This window comes from Phaethon aethereus (assembly GCF_964289735.1).
Source record: "Phaethon aethereus genome assembly, chromosome: Z".
Classification (NCBI taxonomy): domain Eukaryota; kingdom Metazoa; phylum Chordata; class Aves; order Phaethontiformes; family Phaethontidae; genus Phaethon; species Phaethon aethereus.
The window spans coordinates 1031203-1048956 of NC_138577.1; the positions used below are offsets into that span (position 1 = coordinate 1031203).

General features: G+C 37.9%; 1 protein-coding gene across 4 annotated transcripts in view; it reads right to left on the reverse strand.

Moving 5' to 3' along the window:
- LOC309415755 (E3 ubiquitin-protein ligase NEDD4-like) overlaps positions 1-17754 on the reverse strand; it is a gene marked incomplete at both ends in the record, with an annotated part of 209308 nt that overhangs the window by 99981 nt on the left and 91573 nt on the right. For 3 of the 4 annotated variants that reach the window (XM_082013361.1, XM_082013360.1, XM_082013359.1), the window contains 3 exons: positions 8053-8106; positions 10983-11021; positions 16550-16631. In XM_082013361.1, the coding sequence (XP_081869487.1) occupies positions 8053-8106; positions 10983-11021; positions 16550-16631 (175 nt within the window). Of the gene's footprint in view, positions 1-2945; positions 4122-8052; positions 8107-10982; positions 11022-16549; positions 16632-17754 lie in introns of those variants that run through there. The other variant, XM_082013358.1, reaches the window with a different exon arrangement.

The window sequence follows — 17754 nt, forward strand, 5'->3', positions numbered from 1 at the left end:
GTCTTCCAGGCACTACGTAACGCAGAATTTTGGCCCTTTGTGACTGATGAACTGTGTTTATCCTCGCTCTTTTTGGTATACATGCCCCTATCCCATCAGCTGATATCTTAGGAGCATAAGTAGATTCTCTGTACTTTCACAGCTCTATTTATTCTAAAATTATTTCTAAGGAAGGAAAACAAAAGCTGAGTTGTGAGAAAGCAGACTTGCAGAGTTGAGAGCTGGCATTTCTGTTTGTTAACTAAATATAATTCAATACTAGTACTACAACATTTTGTTAGGGCACTTGGTATTTTTATCACAACAAAGATGCCTTTGTCAGGTCTCTAGTACAGTTGTCCAATACATGAGATTTTTCAAGTGTTTCCCACAAATACAGCTATGCACTCACAGACCCCAAATTATAAACAATGTACTTGTTATATGCCACAGTATATATACACGCTTAGCAGTAGCCTATTGCATTACATATAAAATATCACAGTAGTCAAAAGAATTTGTAATAAGGCTTCCAAATAAAAATTTTCACTATTGGACATAAGCTCATTCTTTACTTGATATCTTATAAGGACTTGTAATGAAATACATCCTGCTTGCCCAAAAATGCTTCTGTCTAAAACAGAAGATATTTGAAAGGTCATAAACACTTGGTAGCAGTAGGACTGCAGACGCCCGCTTGAATGTTTTCACTCAAGATAAATAAGGCTGTAGCAGCTGCTGCTTACAGCCCCAGGCCCATGGCCTATATCAATCAAATATGCACAAACTTTAACTGGAAGAATCTGGAAATTTTTTTTTTTTTTTACACTAACAACTATAAAGCATGGCAGCTTTTCTGCCCAGCTTAAAAGAACAAATATTTCAGGCACACCCTTACTTAGCATCATAGGTCCTCCAAACAAACTTCTGTGGGATAGATTAAAAATGACATCTTACAGAGAGTGTTTTATATGTAGACAAAATAAAGCAAAACTTTCACCAAAATGCTTTCATTCCCCACATTTCCTGTGGCATCTTGCCTAGCCAATCACCTCTACCCACAGTATTTCTGGGCTTACTACAAATATGAGAAAACACCACAAAAAAGTTTTAAGTTTCAATTAATTCTTTATTTTTGAAACTTTCTGCACTAAAGAATGTATGTACTATTTGGACTGAGTGTCTCTGTGACTGCCATGCTTCATGGCTGACTAAATTGATTTCACATGGTAACTGAAACTAAGAGCACAGAGACGCAAATTTCGTAATTCTCCTCTGGAAACACTGAAATATGTCTTTGGTATGTGAATCATTACTATAGTGAAGATCAAAGAAGTGTCTTTGGGGAGTATATCCTTTAGGAAAATGAGAACTACTGCAGAGACACTGGGACACATCTCTGCAAGTCGCACAGATCTGTAAACCTGATGCTTTTGTACTAGGTTTGACATTCTATAGCTACTTATGTAATTGGTTACGGTGGTTCTCCATGAACAGCTGTTACTGGAAAGGAACAAGGAATAATAAAAAGGAGTGGGAAATCAGACATACTTTTTTTTTTCCTGTTTCATTTTTAGTATGAGATTTAGATTCGATTTAGTATGACAACAGTTAAGATACTGTACTGCAGACACGAAAGGCAAATGAAGAGAAAAATCAGTGGTTTCTGCATTCCACATTTTCCTGCTGAAATGTTTTCAGGCTGGCAGGAAAGATACTATACACTACTAAACAAAATTGCTAGCTTATAGAGACTGAAATGAAACCTGTACTGGCAAGGGATTTTTTTTCTATTACTTTCCTTTTAAAAAAAAAAAACAACTTAGGGATATTTTCTGATTTTCTACTCACAATGATTACTGAAGAGCTAAAGAAAAGGTTGTACCAGAATAACTTAGAGACTATTAGCTTTTCCGTAGGAAAGCTGCAGAGTCATCATATGGCCTTTCTGCAGTGAGCAGCTGTCTGTCTGTACTACATTTCACTGAACAAAAGCACAGGAGAACGAGAACACACAAGCAATGAAGACCAAAATCTCCTCTAGTGAATCTGTTTTCACAGCTGGAGACAGAGCGCTTACTATTCTATATACAGCATCACTCAGCTTAGGAACTCAAGTGGGCAGTGTTAAATTGCACAGTAAAGCAATTTAAGCAAATGACTAATCTAAACCCTTCAGTTTCGTTCCTACTTTGGTCTTTTAAAAAGTGGCTTAAAGACATAAAACATCTATCCTCTCCCTTTACAACAAAGACAAACCAGAAGATGAATTTTGTCATCTTGAAGAAAATCAAGGCAATTACAAACAAGAAGACAGTTTACTGTTGTGCCAAGCTACTCGTATAGTTGTTTGATCAGGACTTGCACCGCACAAAACACAGGACATGCTTCTAATTTCCAGAAGTTAAAAGAAAAAACTGCTATAACATAGATTCCACACCCACCCCACCCCCCTCAACTTCTTGATACTTTATCTGCTAAGCCAATACCTCGATTGGAATTATTATAGGATTTCTATAGTCTTAGCTACTATTGCATTGCAATACATGTTTTAAAACTGTGTAGAGGTACACACAGGTGTACATGAAACTGAGAAGGTGTCAAAATATTTGTTTTTAAAAACAAAGTGCATAAAGAATTCTTCACACAGCAAGGTCTCACCAACTACATTAACACGAACACTTAATTTGCCACTTGAGTGTTCTTACTTATAAAAATCTTTCCAGCTGATGTTAACACTGAATTAAGAAACATGTGACAGGAGGATCTCAAAATACTACACTGGTTGTAATCATAACTAAGAACAAAGTTACGCTAGATTAGAAATAGAGATGATTCGTGGCTTGCTCCAGAGAAATGCAGAACATTCTGGCACTAACAATGGAAGTGCTTCAGTTGCCTCAAGTCTAGAAGCCTTTGCATAGCAATTCTGTATTTCACTAGCATAGCACACTCAGCATACTTACTGCAGCGCTGGCTGTTGTAGGACCAGGGGCGCCATGACCCTCTTTACCAACAACCCGATTTTGCTCTTCAGGACCACGGGTGACAAGAATTCTGAAGTGCTGCTGCCTTGTGTTTTGATCTGGTCTGATTTTAAACAAGCATCCCTGCCCTTGAGGAATCCGCTCTACTGAATTGCTTCTAGATATTTCTGTGCCGTTCCTGCCATTTCCATGCAGTTCTGAATTCAATACATCATCCTTGGGGCTAGTTTCTTCCGTTGGTGGCTGGACAGAGTAGGAAGTACTCCTTTCTAGATGTATCCGAGGATATCTGACCAATCTGTCCCCTTTTGTTCCAGTAAAACCAAAGTTATATTCGCCTCCGGCACCAGTACCACTTGTCTGCGGTTGCTGTAACTGGAGAACAAAGAACTTTTTCCCTGAATTTGATGACATATCTGGCACATGTTGCAAAGACCAACGCCGGGGTTCAGGGGTGGGAACATTATTTTGAGTCTCAGTACCAAAGGGTAGTAGAGTAACCTGAGGCACATCTGCACTTGAAGCCCGATGCTGAATCCTCACACCACTTATGTTTACATCTGAAGCTGCTTCATTTGCCTCATCTTCTTGGGTAGTTGATGAAGCATCCTCACTCTGGTTCTTAGAAGGAATAGTACAAAATATTCTACGATTACAGCAAATAGTTCCATTAATCTGTTGCCCTAACTCTTCTGTCAGCCTGGGTGGAGAATTTTCAGGAGTCACCTCTGGACTGCTTGGAGCAGAAGAATGGTTCTTAACAGGGGATGCATAATGCTCCCTAAAGTCTGAGAATTTACAAGGAAGTGTCTCCTCAGGAGGTTCCAGGGTTGCACACTCGTCCGCGCAGCCGTTCGCAGCTTTGCGCTGAAGGGAGATCTGCATTGACGAGCTTCTCGTTGGACGCACATCAATACTGTTCAGCAGCTGGGGAATAAACATGGATGTACTCCTTTTTAAGGAGCCCACTTCTTGCAAATCACTGCCACCGCCATACTCTGCTCCGTGTCGGGAGAAAGCATGAGGACTGTTTCTTCTTGGCAATGTGTGAAATGCCATGAAAAAGTCATCTTCTCTCTCCCGGTCGAGGATCTCTGATTCAGGGGCTGTGTTGCTTCGCCCAGAGCCAAAATGAAACCGCAGCCGATGGGCCATGGTTTTACAGAGAGAAGAAAAGGAGAGGGAGAACAGCAACAATTCAGGCACTGCCAGAAGTTAAAAACCAAAGACATAAACTCCACGAAAAAGTGTCCCATCTGCCAAACTGTTAGCACTGCAGCCCTGATAGCGACAGATAGCAGAAATAGCCCAAGTGGCAAGCAGCATTCCAGGCATGATTGGGTAAGAGCAATCAGCGCTCCTACACACTGTGACATAGGGTAGGATGGTGGGAGTCACGTGGCCTGGCTCCCCCTCTCCAATGTAAGCTGGTGGGGGTTTTGTTTTTTCTTCTTCTTCTTTTTTTTTTTAATGCCAGCAAGAGCCTGAAACAGCACCTTCACAGCTGCTCCTTTTCCATCAGAGAGGCACGGCCCCAGCGGGAAAGCTCTCGCAGCTGACTAAGGCAGCGAACACACTCGGCACTGCTATAAATCTAAACCGCATCATATTCACAAGGCACATTTGTATAAAGCACACACACAAAAATTTAACTGCAACAAAACCACTTCAATTTAGTGTTAAAAGTTTAAGTCAACTCCACATGCAAATGAGAAAAATTATTTCAAGATTAACATTTTGGTCTGTGTTACGGCATTAGGCTATGATGACAGAACACGAATAAATATAGCACGGTTATGCTTTCAATTTTAACTGTGCTCATGACATGATGAAGCAATAAACTTCGTGCCTTTAAAAAGCCACAACTTCTACGTTGTCCCTACGAACGCAATATAACCTACACTACCCCATACAGTCCCTTTTCATAATTAAAAATTACAACGAACAAAGCAATCGTACATATGGCAAAGATTTCTCACACGATAAAAACAGCAGAAATGTGCAAGATGGCAGGCGACAAAGTTTCTTTTCAGTTTTACCAGGCAGTAAAGACGAGTGAAAACTGAGAGACGGGTGTTGCACGTAGTTTTGTACCAATTTGTCTTAAACACCGTGCAGAAACTCTGCCCATTGCTGGCTGGCCTCCAGTGAGAAAGTTAGCAATATTACCACGAGTGTGATTGCCAGCACAGAATACAGTTACGCTTTCTGAGAGCCAAAAAACCTCAGCAGAAGAACAGACAGACAGGATATACCAAAACGTGAAACAAACACCCTAAATCAGCTCTATTGTAACACAGAAACTCAGTGGTCTGAGGATACTCACGTTTGCTGTGCTCACAACAGTACTTGTTAATACATACTAGCAAAGAAACTCTGTTTAGCAAGAAGTGTAGCTTCATTTAAATACATGGACATTTGTTCCCTAGGAGAACTTGAAAGCGTTAAGTTCTGTGAACAGCTCTGAAAATTTGTAGGTGGAGGGTCAATACTCTATCTAGACATTTAATCCTCTGTTTGCAAGCAGCTTGTTTTCCAAAGACAGAAAATGACCAATCACGACAGAAATGGAAGCTTAAAACAATACCAAACGTAACAAAACAATACCAAACAAAACAAAAACTGCCAACAGACAACACAGTCCCCTATTGTTTTAAGTGGACTATGAGTCAACAAGAAGAAAAACATGACTAGCTTCTACACAGCAACAACACTGTAGATTGCCTTGTGGAAGCACACATGCTGATTATTATTTTACACTATTTTTTGGATAAAGCGTGTTATCCAAGGACACTGTCTCTCTTGGCACGAAGATGAAGCTTGCATCACATATTCTCTATTTTGATTGGGAGATAGAAAGGAAAGGACTGCAAAGTCAGAAAGTGCTTTGATAATTTGGGAACATGAAGAAGAAACAAAAGTTCTTGTGATAAAAACCATGCAAGTATTGACAATAAGTATTTCAGAGTAAAGCCAAAATAATCAGTTCAGTGTCTCCTCATTCTGTAAACAGAACCTTGTGGAAATCTGCTACTCTAAGAACCCTGATGTACTTGCTTTGTCAATAGCTCAGAATACCTTCTGAAAGGAAAGCAAGGGCTCCTAAATGACAGGTTGCTGCCTCTGCAAGGAGGTTACGAGCCCAAGGGCAGTCTGTCTACAGAAGCAGGATCACAGGAAGAGCAGAAAACCATTCAACAATACAGAAATACCAAAACTGCCAGCATAAGGCCATTACTGCATACAGAAACTTGTAAATCTTAAAGAAATATATCTGAAATGAGTATGCCAAAACTATCACTTCTCAGCTGTCACTGCACATAGACATTTTTTTCCTGAACCGCCACCCCATTACTGTCACACTTGGACATCCCCGTGTTGCAGCCTTCCAGTACTTAAAGGGGACCTATAGGAAAGATGAGGACAGACTTTGGCAGGGCCTGCTGCGACAGGACAAGGGGTAACAAACGGTTTTAAATGAAGAGGGCACATTTCAACGAGATCTAACGAAGAAGTTTTTCACACTGAGGGTGGTGAAACCCTGGCCCAGGTTGCCCAGAGAGGTGGTCGATGCCCCATCCCTGGAAACGTTCCAGGTCAGATTGGATGGGGCTCTGAGCAACCTGCTCTACTTGAAGATGTCCCTGCTCACTGTAGGGGGTTGGACTAGATGGCCTTGAAAGGTCCCTTCCCACTCAAATATTCTATGATTCTTATGCCACTGCTCTCTGCAGGCCAGAGCGAAGCCTCTTCCATGAGCGCTGCTTTGTCCTCCACGCCAACATAGACGTGTTCCAACCGTCCCCCAAGACACATGCAAGTCACGCAATAATGTCAGCACAGTCCTGAGCCCAGGCTTATATACACTGTCTCGCAGTGATGGTTACAGGATTTCTGCTTCAGTGTTTTTTGCATTAGCGGGCAATAGGACCTTAAAGCTGGGAAGAACTGCCAGATCATGTCCTTTAAGTTCAAAAGGTATTGAACAGTTCTAATAGTGCAAGTGCATTATGATCATTATATGTCAATAAATATGCTCACAGCCAGCCCGCTCTAAATACACAGTCACCGATTTACCAATTTACTTCCTCCTAAAGGAAGATACAATCATTTGGTTATAAGTCCTCTTTTCCCCCAGAAGATTACAGCTTGTATGCTTTTCTTTGCTCTATATTTAATAGGAAGACAAAAGAAAAGAATACATTTTTTGAAGACAGATGTTTCCATACTGGGGTTTTTTTTTGAATAAAAGGATCTTCACAATACTGATTCTAATCTTCACAAAGCAAACAAATTTAGTAGAGATTGTACTGCACCCAACCAAGAAAACGTTAAAACCTTACCTCATAAACAAAGAGATGGCATTACAATTTTCAAAAGACAAAAAAACAAACAAGTCATTCACCCAGTATGCCATTGCACCGGCATATTTAACCTAATATGTTCAGAACGACAGTGTCACTTATTCCACATATGTCTCTGAAAACCTTATCTACTTAATCAGTTTGAAAAAAAAAAAGCAGCAGTAAGATGCTGGAGGACTTCTTCTCTGGGAGACCCACTGCATCAGACTAATTAAGTTCAAGACTAAAAACACTAACAATATGCTGAGCATTATGAGGCAGAGAAGTGAAAACATAACAGAGACCATTATTTTGCCGTTACCTTAAACCTTAATACGCCCACATCTTGAGTACAAGGTGCAGCTCTGGTAACAACATCCCAAAAAAGGCTGCAGGAATATTAAAAAGTACAGGAAAGAGGCACTACAATGAGCAGGGGATGATGCAGCTGCTTTATAAGTGACTAAAAGGGTTGGGACTCTCTCAGTTTGCACTGGAGAAGCCTAAGGAAGAATACAATGAGGTTTTCACTGTTAGAATACTGAGTTAAAGAGGACCATTTTGGTCTGACCCAGCAGGGTACTACTTTTGTGTTTAATGGTCTGACTGTTAGTCCCAAAACCAGATGATTTTTATGCACACTTAAACAGACAAAACCAAACCTTTAAGATATGCTATATTTTCATCAGCTGTGTTATATGGAGCCTTGTGATTAGTAAAACATGATCAAGAAAAGCACTCACCAATCTGTTTTCATCAAACACTTCAAACAGGAGACGATGATTGGTTGGGTTTACCTATGAGAAAATTTAAGTAATGTCACTTCAGGTTCATTAGCTTCGTGCTAACAATATATAGGTACTAGTTCACATGGCGATTAAACCAAGGCAAACAGAACAAGACTAACAGGTTTTACGTAAATCTTTGGTTTTACTTAAAGTGGAGCAGTAAAACAATTTGTTTCTAAACTACAGCTGCAACTAGAAATAGCCTAGCAGTTAACATTAAAAGCTCTCATTTACTGTGCTCAATGCAACACAGTTACTGCATTTCTCTTCCTACAGAAAGCTGCGAAGAGGAAAGGCATGGGTGCTGCACAGTGCCGAGCTGCATGCAGCCATACGGCCAAGATCAATCTGGAGAGGACATCCCTGGGCGAACCGCAGCTGCTTCTCTCTCGTCATCCCCAGTACGTGCTGCAGCCAGCACTGCTAACGGGGGCTTCAGCTGCCTCGAGCACACCAGCAAAGCTAGCTTGGCCTCCGGAAAGGTAGCCTGGCCAAAGTGACAAGCACTGTGTTTTGGAAAGAAGTCCCAGGCTGGACAGATTATCAGGGCTCCCAGATTTTTTTTGTTCTACAGCTGCAAAGCTCAACTAAACTGTAGGGAGAAAGAGGATTACTGTATTTCTTTCAGACTTTCACAATCTGTATTTTGAACTCTCCATCGCTCAACATTTCTAGCCCATTTATCACACATGCCTGTGGAAAGCACAACAGAAGTCTCTCCAACACTTGAAAACAGCAAATATACCTCCAGAAAATTATTTACATTGAAGTAAATTTAAGCAGAAAGACTGCCAACATTTAAAAGGAAAAAACAAACACACACAAGAAGAACTCTGGCAGGAAGACAAAACAGCCACTATTAAACAAGAAAAAAGTTCTGTAGTATTTGATCCACGTAATATATTTTTTTCAGAAAATTTTGTAAGCCAGGTTACTATGTCCAACTTGTTTAATTAAGAAAATTTAGAAATAACATTCCACAATGGACTGATAATTCTAGGGGGGTGGCGATGGATTTCCCAGTTTTGGGAAAATCAGAGAATCATGACACACAAAAAAGGGGTATGCATCACTTTATTTATTCACATTATTGTTTAGGATTTTCAAGATGTTTTAACAGAGCTTCTATGAACTATAACTGTCATTTAAGCAACACATAGTGGCAGTTTTGTGTATTCTCTTTTCCTGAGAAAGGTAAATTATTAAAAAGGCTACATCAAATAACATCTGTTAAAATTGTAAGCACAGATATGTACAAGATTGCTTAATCCTGAGTAAATACATATCAGTTTAAAAAACATGAATTTGTTCCTTACAGTCTGTCTTGCAACTCAGAATGTTTATGAGACCAGTATTCATAAAGATGGGATTATGGAGGTGAGGTCATCCATTTCTGAATCACATATGCAGCTGGGATCAAATTTGGGAGAGCTTGAAATGTCTTCAGATAGAAAAACAGCCTAAAACTTTCTTTCACTTCCCTTTCCTGTGTAATGGTCATGATGGTAATCTATACAATTCTGTTACAACTCTGTGCTGAAGGCAAAGGCATTTAACACTTCACCATTAAATGCTCTCTTACTAGCATAATGATTTTCTAGCGAAATTACAGTATCAAAATTCCTCTGCATTTTTACAGGCAGGTAGCTTAAGTTATCCCATGGTATAGCCACCTCTGTAACGAGATGTGTGCAAACCTCAAAAATCACTGTGATGAAAATAGAAAACCTTAGGCCCAGTCACAATTTAGTGTCAAGACAGTTCCTATGGACTCTGCATAACTTAAAAAAGTGTAAGTCCATATTTTCCCCTCTGAGTACATTATAAAAATAAAAATATTTCATTAGATAAAGATTATTTTAGATATGTATGATCCAGATGCAAAACCTAGGAAAGCTATTTGGTACATCTTTAAAATTAAAATTCCACTTAGACCTCAAAAACCTCTGTATTAACAATTATATTGGTGGGAACTACCTATCTAAAAGATCCTGTTAGCAAGACAGACAATTGCTAGGATTCCATAAACGGTGTTCAATAGGACACCCATTTTTACCAATCTAAAATGACATCTTTTCTCAAGCAGCTATTTAAGATTAAACTTTAAAAACTGCTGAAAGTCTACCTAACCTTCTTTTGTGAAAGCTACAGTTGCACTAAAATTAAGCCATTCTTCTTTGGAAAAAAAGTATTTTCAGGAACTAAATAACAAAGTTGTTATCGCCCTTCTCATTTATATTTTGATAATTTAATTTTGATAATTGCTATTTTTTTTAACCCCTCCTTTGCCACTTTCAAATATTTAAAATTTTTTTTCTGATTAAAATAATCACTCAGTTTTACCTATGACTTGGTTTTCATTTTAAGCAACATCTAGAAAGATTAATACTAATTACCAAAAAAAAAAAAGAAGCATATTTTGACCTTTTTGGCAAGTAACATAAGGGCCAGAAGAAATTATTTTTTCTACCTTGTCTACATTTCTATTTCATTATCTTTTGCCATGATCACTCAAATTTCATACACCTCTTGGAAAGAACTACGATTATTTGCCACAGCATTAACATTTTAAAATCACAGCAAACATGCTCTGCTAAATTACATCTTCAGTAAAAGGAATTTTTTATTTGTCAGATGAATTAACTCAAAACTTACTCTAGATAAAATCTCAAATTGTGAAACAGTCCTTTTCTAGATTAACCTTATGCCAATTTCTGCTGGTCATTCCATCGCTACAGAAACAGAAAAGCAATTACATGAGGACAAGCATTTTTTTTATGTAAACATATAAACAAATAAAAAATAAGCTTCTTCTCAACCTTCTAAAATGCCATGTGATTAATTTTACATGTTACAATAATGATTGCAAGTAAAGGGAAACTTACTCTAAAATAAAATTCTTCATTCCATTTTGGATTCAGTGTCTGTAACAGAAATAAACATATTTACATACTAGTATTTCTTTGGGTTTGCCATTTTTCAATCATCAAAATGTGCATGCAAGTGACAATTTTCTAGGAAAAAAAAAGGTTAAAAAGTATGTCATTAAAAAAATGAAAGAAGTATTGCCATAAAATTATTTAGAAAATTCTTTACTGAGTAAACCAAACATGGGAGGACATTTGAGTCAAATGGTCCTAAAATAGATGTTAAGTATAAATAGGGTTCCATGAGTAAAAGGCAAATCACTGAGAACCTATAAAAATCAAATCTGAAGATGTTTCATTCTTAAGAGTCATTTAAACCCAGATAAAAAGAAGAAGAAAAAAAACAACAACATAATTTTTAAACACAAGATCAACTTTAGGGCTACAAAAGCAAGGGCAGATTTGTACTGTAAATTAAACAGAAAAAGAACAAAACCAAAGGTTATTTCCTTTAAATAGGTATGATACTCTTCCTAATCTCTCCCAAACCTATGGAGGATTTTAATTTTGTTCTAATAATCTGAATAAAATATGCATATAGAGTGCAGTTTGAAGCGAGCTGAAGCATGAAATAATAAATTAATGAAAAAGATATTAGAACTACAAACGTTAATAATTTGGGCAATTTAAATTGGGATAAGTTTCAGAACAACTATGATATGCCCAGTGGTTTTGTCTTCATGCCAAATCATTCCCTCATTCGCTCACATAGCAGAGATTTACCAGAAGAGCTGACAGTATAAACTGGCTCTACACCCACCAAAATTTCGTTATAGCAGAGAAGAATAATCTTGGCTGTTACCTTAAACTCCTTGATAGAGAGAGAGAGATATACACACACAATATTTATCATGTCCAGTGGCTCACTACACTGCATTTCTTTACAAAATGGAAATACAGCAGCCATATTGTAGCTCAGCATGCACTCATATGATCACATCGTGCGGAGAACTGTACATCCTCCTTGCCCCTTTAAATTGAGGCTGAATCTCAACCCAACATATATGTAACTAATTATCAATGAAGTCAAACACTGAAATTTGAAAACCCTCTTCTAGAAAATTTAGGGGGAAAATGGAGGACAAAAGGAAATATTAGTATAAAAAACCATTAAACTGTAAACTTATACGAACAGTTATGCAGGTGATTAACAGCTGTACTCAGAAAAGTTTTACTTGTTTATCCTAAACAGTCTTATGACAGAGCAGGAAAATATTTCATGAAAGAAAAGACCGTTGTACAGGGTAGGTGAAAAGAATAAAATGAGTGTAGGTGAAGTGTAGGGATAGGGGTTGGGGGCAAAGAGAAACGTTCAGCCTTAAGGAGAACAAATGTATTCAGTTTAAAAAAAAAAGTAATAAGAAAAAAAAGTTACTTTTTAAATACTTGCACTCATTAAATGCAGCTCTTATTGGCAAGAGAGGTTCCATGTAATTTAACAAATGAAGCATGGTCTTGTACTAAATTTGAGGGCACTACTGTCCATCAATAATGCATTAATTTTGAATGCTGCTTAACCACAAATACAAATCTCAGGAAATATTTGAGGTATTAGGCAGCACAATTTTTGGTAAATACCCTAGTAACTGGCAGAACTTTCTTCCACCTTTACAAGTCAAACAATGAGTAGGTCAAGTCAGAAAGTACAAACACTAGAACCCTACCAAAGGAAGAAAACAATTGTAAAGAAAGGCTCCAGAAATAAATGCATAAATAACTTCATAAAGGATATTATCAGGGAAACAACAACAAAAAGACTCATCGGCAAAATGAGCTACATCCTAAAAAGGGCACGTATGGTACAAAGAACTGCCAAGAGTCAAGCTGACTTAGATCTTCCACAGGATATTAGAATAAACACAAAGAAGGTTTTTCAACCACATAAATAAAATGAGAACACGGAAAGAAATGATGCTACTTATGAAGCTCAATGGGGAGACTAAGCATATTTAGATACTGGAAATTATGTTTAACATTATATATGGGAAAGGCAGAGTAACTAAGAGGGATCAGTACAAAGATAGAAGTTGTCACAACTGATGTAAAAGTGAAGTCTTCAGAGCTCAGTGCAGTCAATCTTCATCCACTCTTCTGACAGAACTGACACATGAAATTACGAGGCTAGTAGCAGGAGTTTAAAAACATACTAAGCATCTTACAAGATCATAAGATGGCAAACAGCAAATACAGCTTTTTCTACTGCAAAAAGAAGAAGAGAGCATTTCTAGCAGGCCACTCAAAACACAGCTCCAAAAGGAAACACAAGGCATTAATAAAATTTTACAGTTGGAATAACTAAATGTGCGGACGGAGGTAACTTAAAAAAAAAAAAAAATTCAACTTAGCTAGATCATGCCAGATAAAACTGAAATTTTTTTGATATTATTTTTTCAGAGTAAGGAAACAATGGGCATTTAATTCCTTCGGCTATAACTAAGTACTTCATAAGGTTAGGGCTAGCTGTACAGTAGGTCTGTACCTGTACAAACAACTGCACATTGAGAATAAAAAGGGGAATTTGTGGTCCCTTCTGCCTTCTTGAAGGCAGTCCTGCAAGATAGTGCCACGCAGAAAATTACCCATTAAACTGAGGAAGACAAAAATAAGTAGAAAAATAAGAAACTAGTAAAGCGTTAGGTGCCTCACTAAACTTTTCATATTAAAAGAAAAGTTACAGAGCTGAAAGAGGTAATTGGCAGCGTCTTTCAGCATGACTCCTGGGACTGATTTTGCTCAATATTTTTCATTAATGATTTTAACTCAAAATTAAGATATACTAATGATGTTTGCTATTTGTGAAATAAATAGAGATTGCAAATTGCATAGGAAGAATACTGCTTTCAGGGCAGAAGTCTTGAGGTTAAATTTAACAATTCAAAACAGAAATCACTAACTGCAACTTTCCAATAGATGAGTTAATATCGCTATTATGGAAATGACTGAAAAAGTCCAGGCTTTAAGTGACTCTTACAAGAAACAGTGAAAAAAGGCAGATACAATCCCAGGAATACATGATCACCATCATCTCATCCTCAGTCCTCTGTCTACAGCTGGGTTGTTGTGCAAACAAATGCATGACTTTATCTCTTCCTTCATACAATCAATGCAGTACTTTCACATCTTTACTTTTTTTTTTTTTATTTATGGTGGTCTTCTCTGAAACTTTCTTATTCTCCTTTCACAGGGATCCAAAGCTGCTGAGTATTGCTTCAGATCAGCAGTACTGTTACAAACTTGTTTCCAATCTCATGCTCTCATTTCCACCTCTCCTAACTTTTTGAACTATAGCCATGACATTTCAAATGTGTAGGAGCCAAACATGCCGTATCTTATAGTAAACATGCTTTTATACCAGCAACATCCTTTCAAATAAGGACAATGTTATTCTAATAAAAATTAAAAAAATTAAATTAATTAAAAAGAAACCAGAAATTAATAAAACTCTGCATGTGATCATTATTTCCTAAGAAGCAAGTGGAAAAAATAAAGTCCTATATCCATCCCACACTTCCTATCTCCTCTCCCCCCATTTCATGGACTTGCTACAAAGCATCTCTCTCGAAAGCCAAAGGATCCTTGCTCCTTCATGACCCCGCTCCATTTCCTCTCTGCTATCATAACTGTCCTGAGTTTTAGTCACAAAGTTACAGCTGAGGATCTCCAGAGGTCCCTTCCAACATCTACACTCATATTGCCTCACACTGAAATTCTTCCACTTCACTGAAGTGAAAGGTGGAAATCTCCCTCCCATCCTCAGGTGTTTGCCAGTTAACAGAAGCTACCATACTCTTTTAAGACAATAAACAAGCACTACAAGAACCGAACTTGTCTAGACAGTTATTTTTCAGTACGCTGTTATTTTTCAGGAATCCCGAAGCATACATTTTTCAAACAAGCCCATGAAAGCGAAGGCTGTTTGTAGGGTGCAACTGCTCAAATGTCTCCGACTTCACTGAATTCTCTCCAGATGAAATGAATTGTCCATTTAGCAGCTGGTAAAGCCTGAGCCCATATTGCTATTGATCCAAAATTACTACAGTGGTCCAAATTATTTTTTAAGTAAGAAAATGAAACCTTCACCTACACTCATTTTACTCTTTTCATCTACCCTTTACAACATAAGAAAGATTTATCAGTACACAGATGCAGGTGTCCTGATTTAATAGTTTCTCATTAACATTGCCATTCCATAGCAAGACAAAGTCAATCTCGCACTTCAGCAAGAACATGTTAGTTAAGCTTATACCAGAATTATAATAGCCAGGTATTTTATAATAGCCTGAAAATGACCTATCAAGCTTAAGCATTTTCCATTCCTATGATTCCAGGAACAGGACTTGATTCCATGCAACTACGTCCCAGGAAATGGGATGACAACAAGCATACTCTCCACAAAACCAAGATATGCGTATCGTAAGAACACCTCCCACATACTTGTATGGAATTGGTGATAAATCTTGAACCTATTTAAGGAAACAAAAAATGCCACAGTCTGTGTTGTTACTATAGCAACAAAATAGGTACTCCTTTTGGGAAAAGTTAACATTTTTCTCACAAATTTTAGTGTCTAAAAACTTCACATAAAACTAAGCTAGATGGGCTATAAAGAACATTTAAAAGCAGTCAATGAACATAAAAATGCTATTATGAAACAAGCACCAATGGTTAACCAGGAGATCTTTTAAAATAATTTTCCTTTCCAACATCAAACATGCCCCGCATCCTGTGAAAACCTCTGCTTGAATCCTCCATGCTTCCAGGATTTCATAACAGTCTCCTTATGACACCTAATGTTCTGATTTTAGAACAACATCATTCTGTTTTGTGTTTTCAATAACAAAACTTTCCTCACTGTTCTGTTTTGCAATAATGATTTCAATTGAATCATTCTTGATTGTAAATATCTTCATAAAAATGACTACTCATTATTTTTCTCTTACTTGTCATGCAAGTTGTGGCTTTTGCCTGTCTGCCATCACTACCAGTAAATTTAAGAAAAAAATAATAGTTTAAAAAAAAAAATCTTAGGGCCCTGATAATGACAAATATCCCCTGGTGGAATTTTTGGTTATGTGGAATGAAATTAAGAAACCAATGAAAATTAAATTTTGGTTCTAATTAAAACAAAAACAAAAACATTTTCAGTGCATTTCCAAGCTTTTCTTACAGCCATTTGGCTATTTTAAATTCCCATATTAGGAAAATATTTTGAAAATGGAAATTTTGAAAGAGAGCATTAAAGAATGATCATTTCTGCTAAAAGTCAGAGAAATGATAAAGCAGAGTTTCTTAGTTCTTTATTTCAGTTTTGTATTTCATTAAAATATGAGTTTGATAAAAGAAACAGTGAATGATGCAATGAGATTTGATAAGCCAAGGTTTACAGAATAATATGCAACATATTACGATTTTTTCTCTTTTGTTTTTCTGTCAACAGATCATGCACACTGAAGATGCATGTACTTGTTTTCCTATTGTATTCTGAATATTTCCAAAACAATGGAATAAAAAGAGTATATACATACCTTTTTAATAGTTTTTGTCTGCACAAGAGCAAGTTCTCTGTTCTCATCTGCTACATACAAGGAAAGTTTCACATATGGATCACTGCAAAAGAAGATGTCATATTTACTGGGAATATAATTTTACAGCCAAATACAATTTCAGTATAAATTTGTCATTTAATTGGATAACAATAGCAGCTTTAAACACTTCTTGTGAAAGTGTTTTCAGTAAAGCCTAGTAACTGTAATAAGTTACTGAAACATTTAAAATATGTGTTTGAATACGCTCAATTAAATACTGATCATAGCATTAAAGATAATTTAACTTGCCGCTTTGTCCCATTGCTATGGACAAGAACCACTTGCTTTCATAGAGCTTCTGCTCATGAGCATGCACGTGGCAGACCATTTAAAACAAGAGTCAAGAAAATATTTGAGCCATTGTTTTTAGAAGAGACTCACTGCAACTAACCACTTGAGGTTGATGCGAAAGGGAACAGGAATTATCTTGAAGAAGTGGTTCCAATTCTACTGAACCATAAAACCAAGCTGTATGGCATCAGCAGTCACACCAGCAGTCATACTAGCATGGCCCTTCCCTTCATCTGACACCCCTCTCCAGATCCTGAGCTCCCCCACCCACACCATGGGTCTCCCCCTCACCAGCTCGTCCACTGCAGTGCTCAGTGCAAACACACACTCGTACACTCACCTCACAGGAAACCTAAACTCGTGGGTATCCCAGGAATGCTGTCATGGACCCTGTCCCCATCTGGTACACCTGCCCAGACCCAGAGCCTCCTACTCACTGGCTAGTCCAGCTTGAGGTATGCTAGTGAATGCCGTGTGTCCTCTCCCACGCACACCAGGTCTGGGGGAGATAGCGACACTCACTTTGCCCCCCCGGACTGTGACCAGCAGCTCCACTCCAGCCACTGGCACTGAGGGCCTCACCTGCATCTTGAATAATCTTAATGAAGCAGATGCTCCCACCTTCCGCCCACCCTTCCATACTGAATAGCACACTGACCCTGCTGCAGCTTTTCAGGCCGTGCTCATTACCAGGTCACTGAAGACCAAACACTACCATAAAGGTTGGCACAAATGCTTCAGCCTCCATTCAAATCCAATTTCCACGATCAAAGAGGAGCGTGAACATTACATCTGCAGCTATAGGGTATTATAACCACTACCTTGAGCTCTACAGAGTAGTAAGTAAAACTACC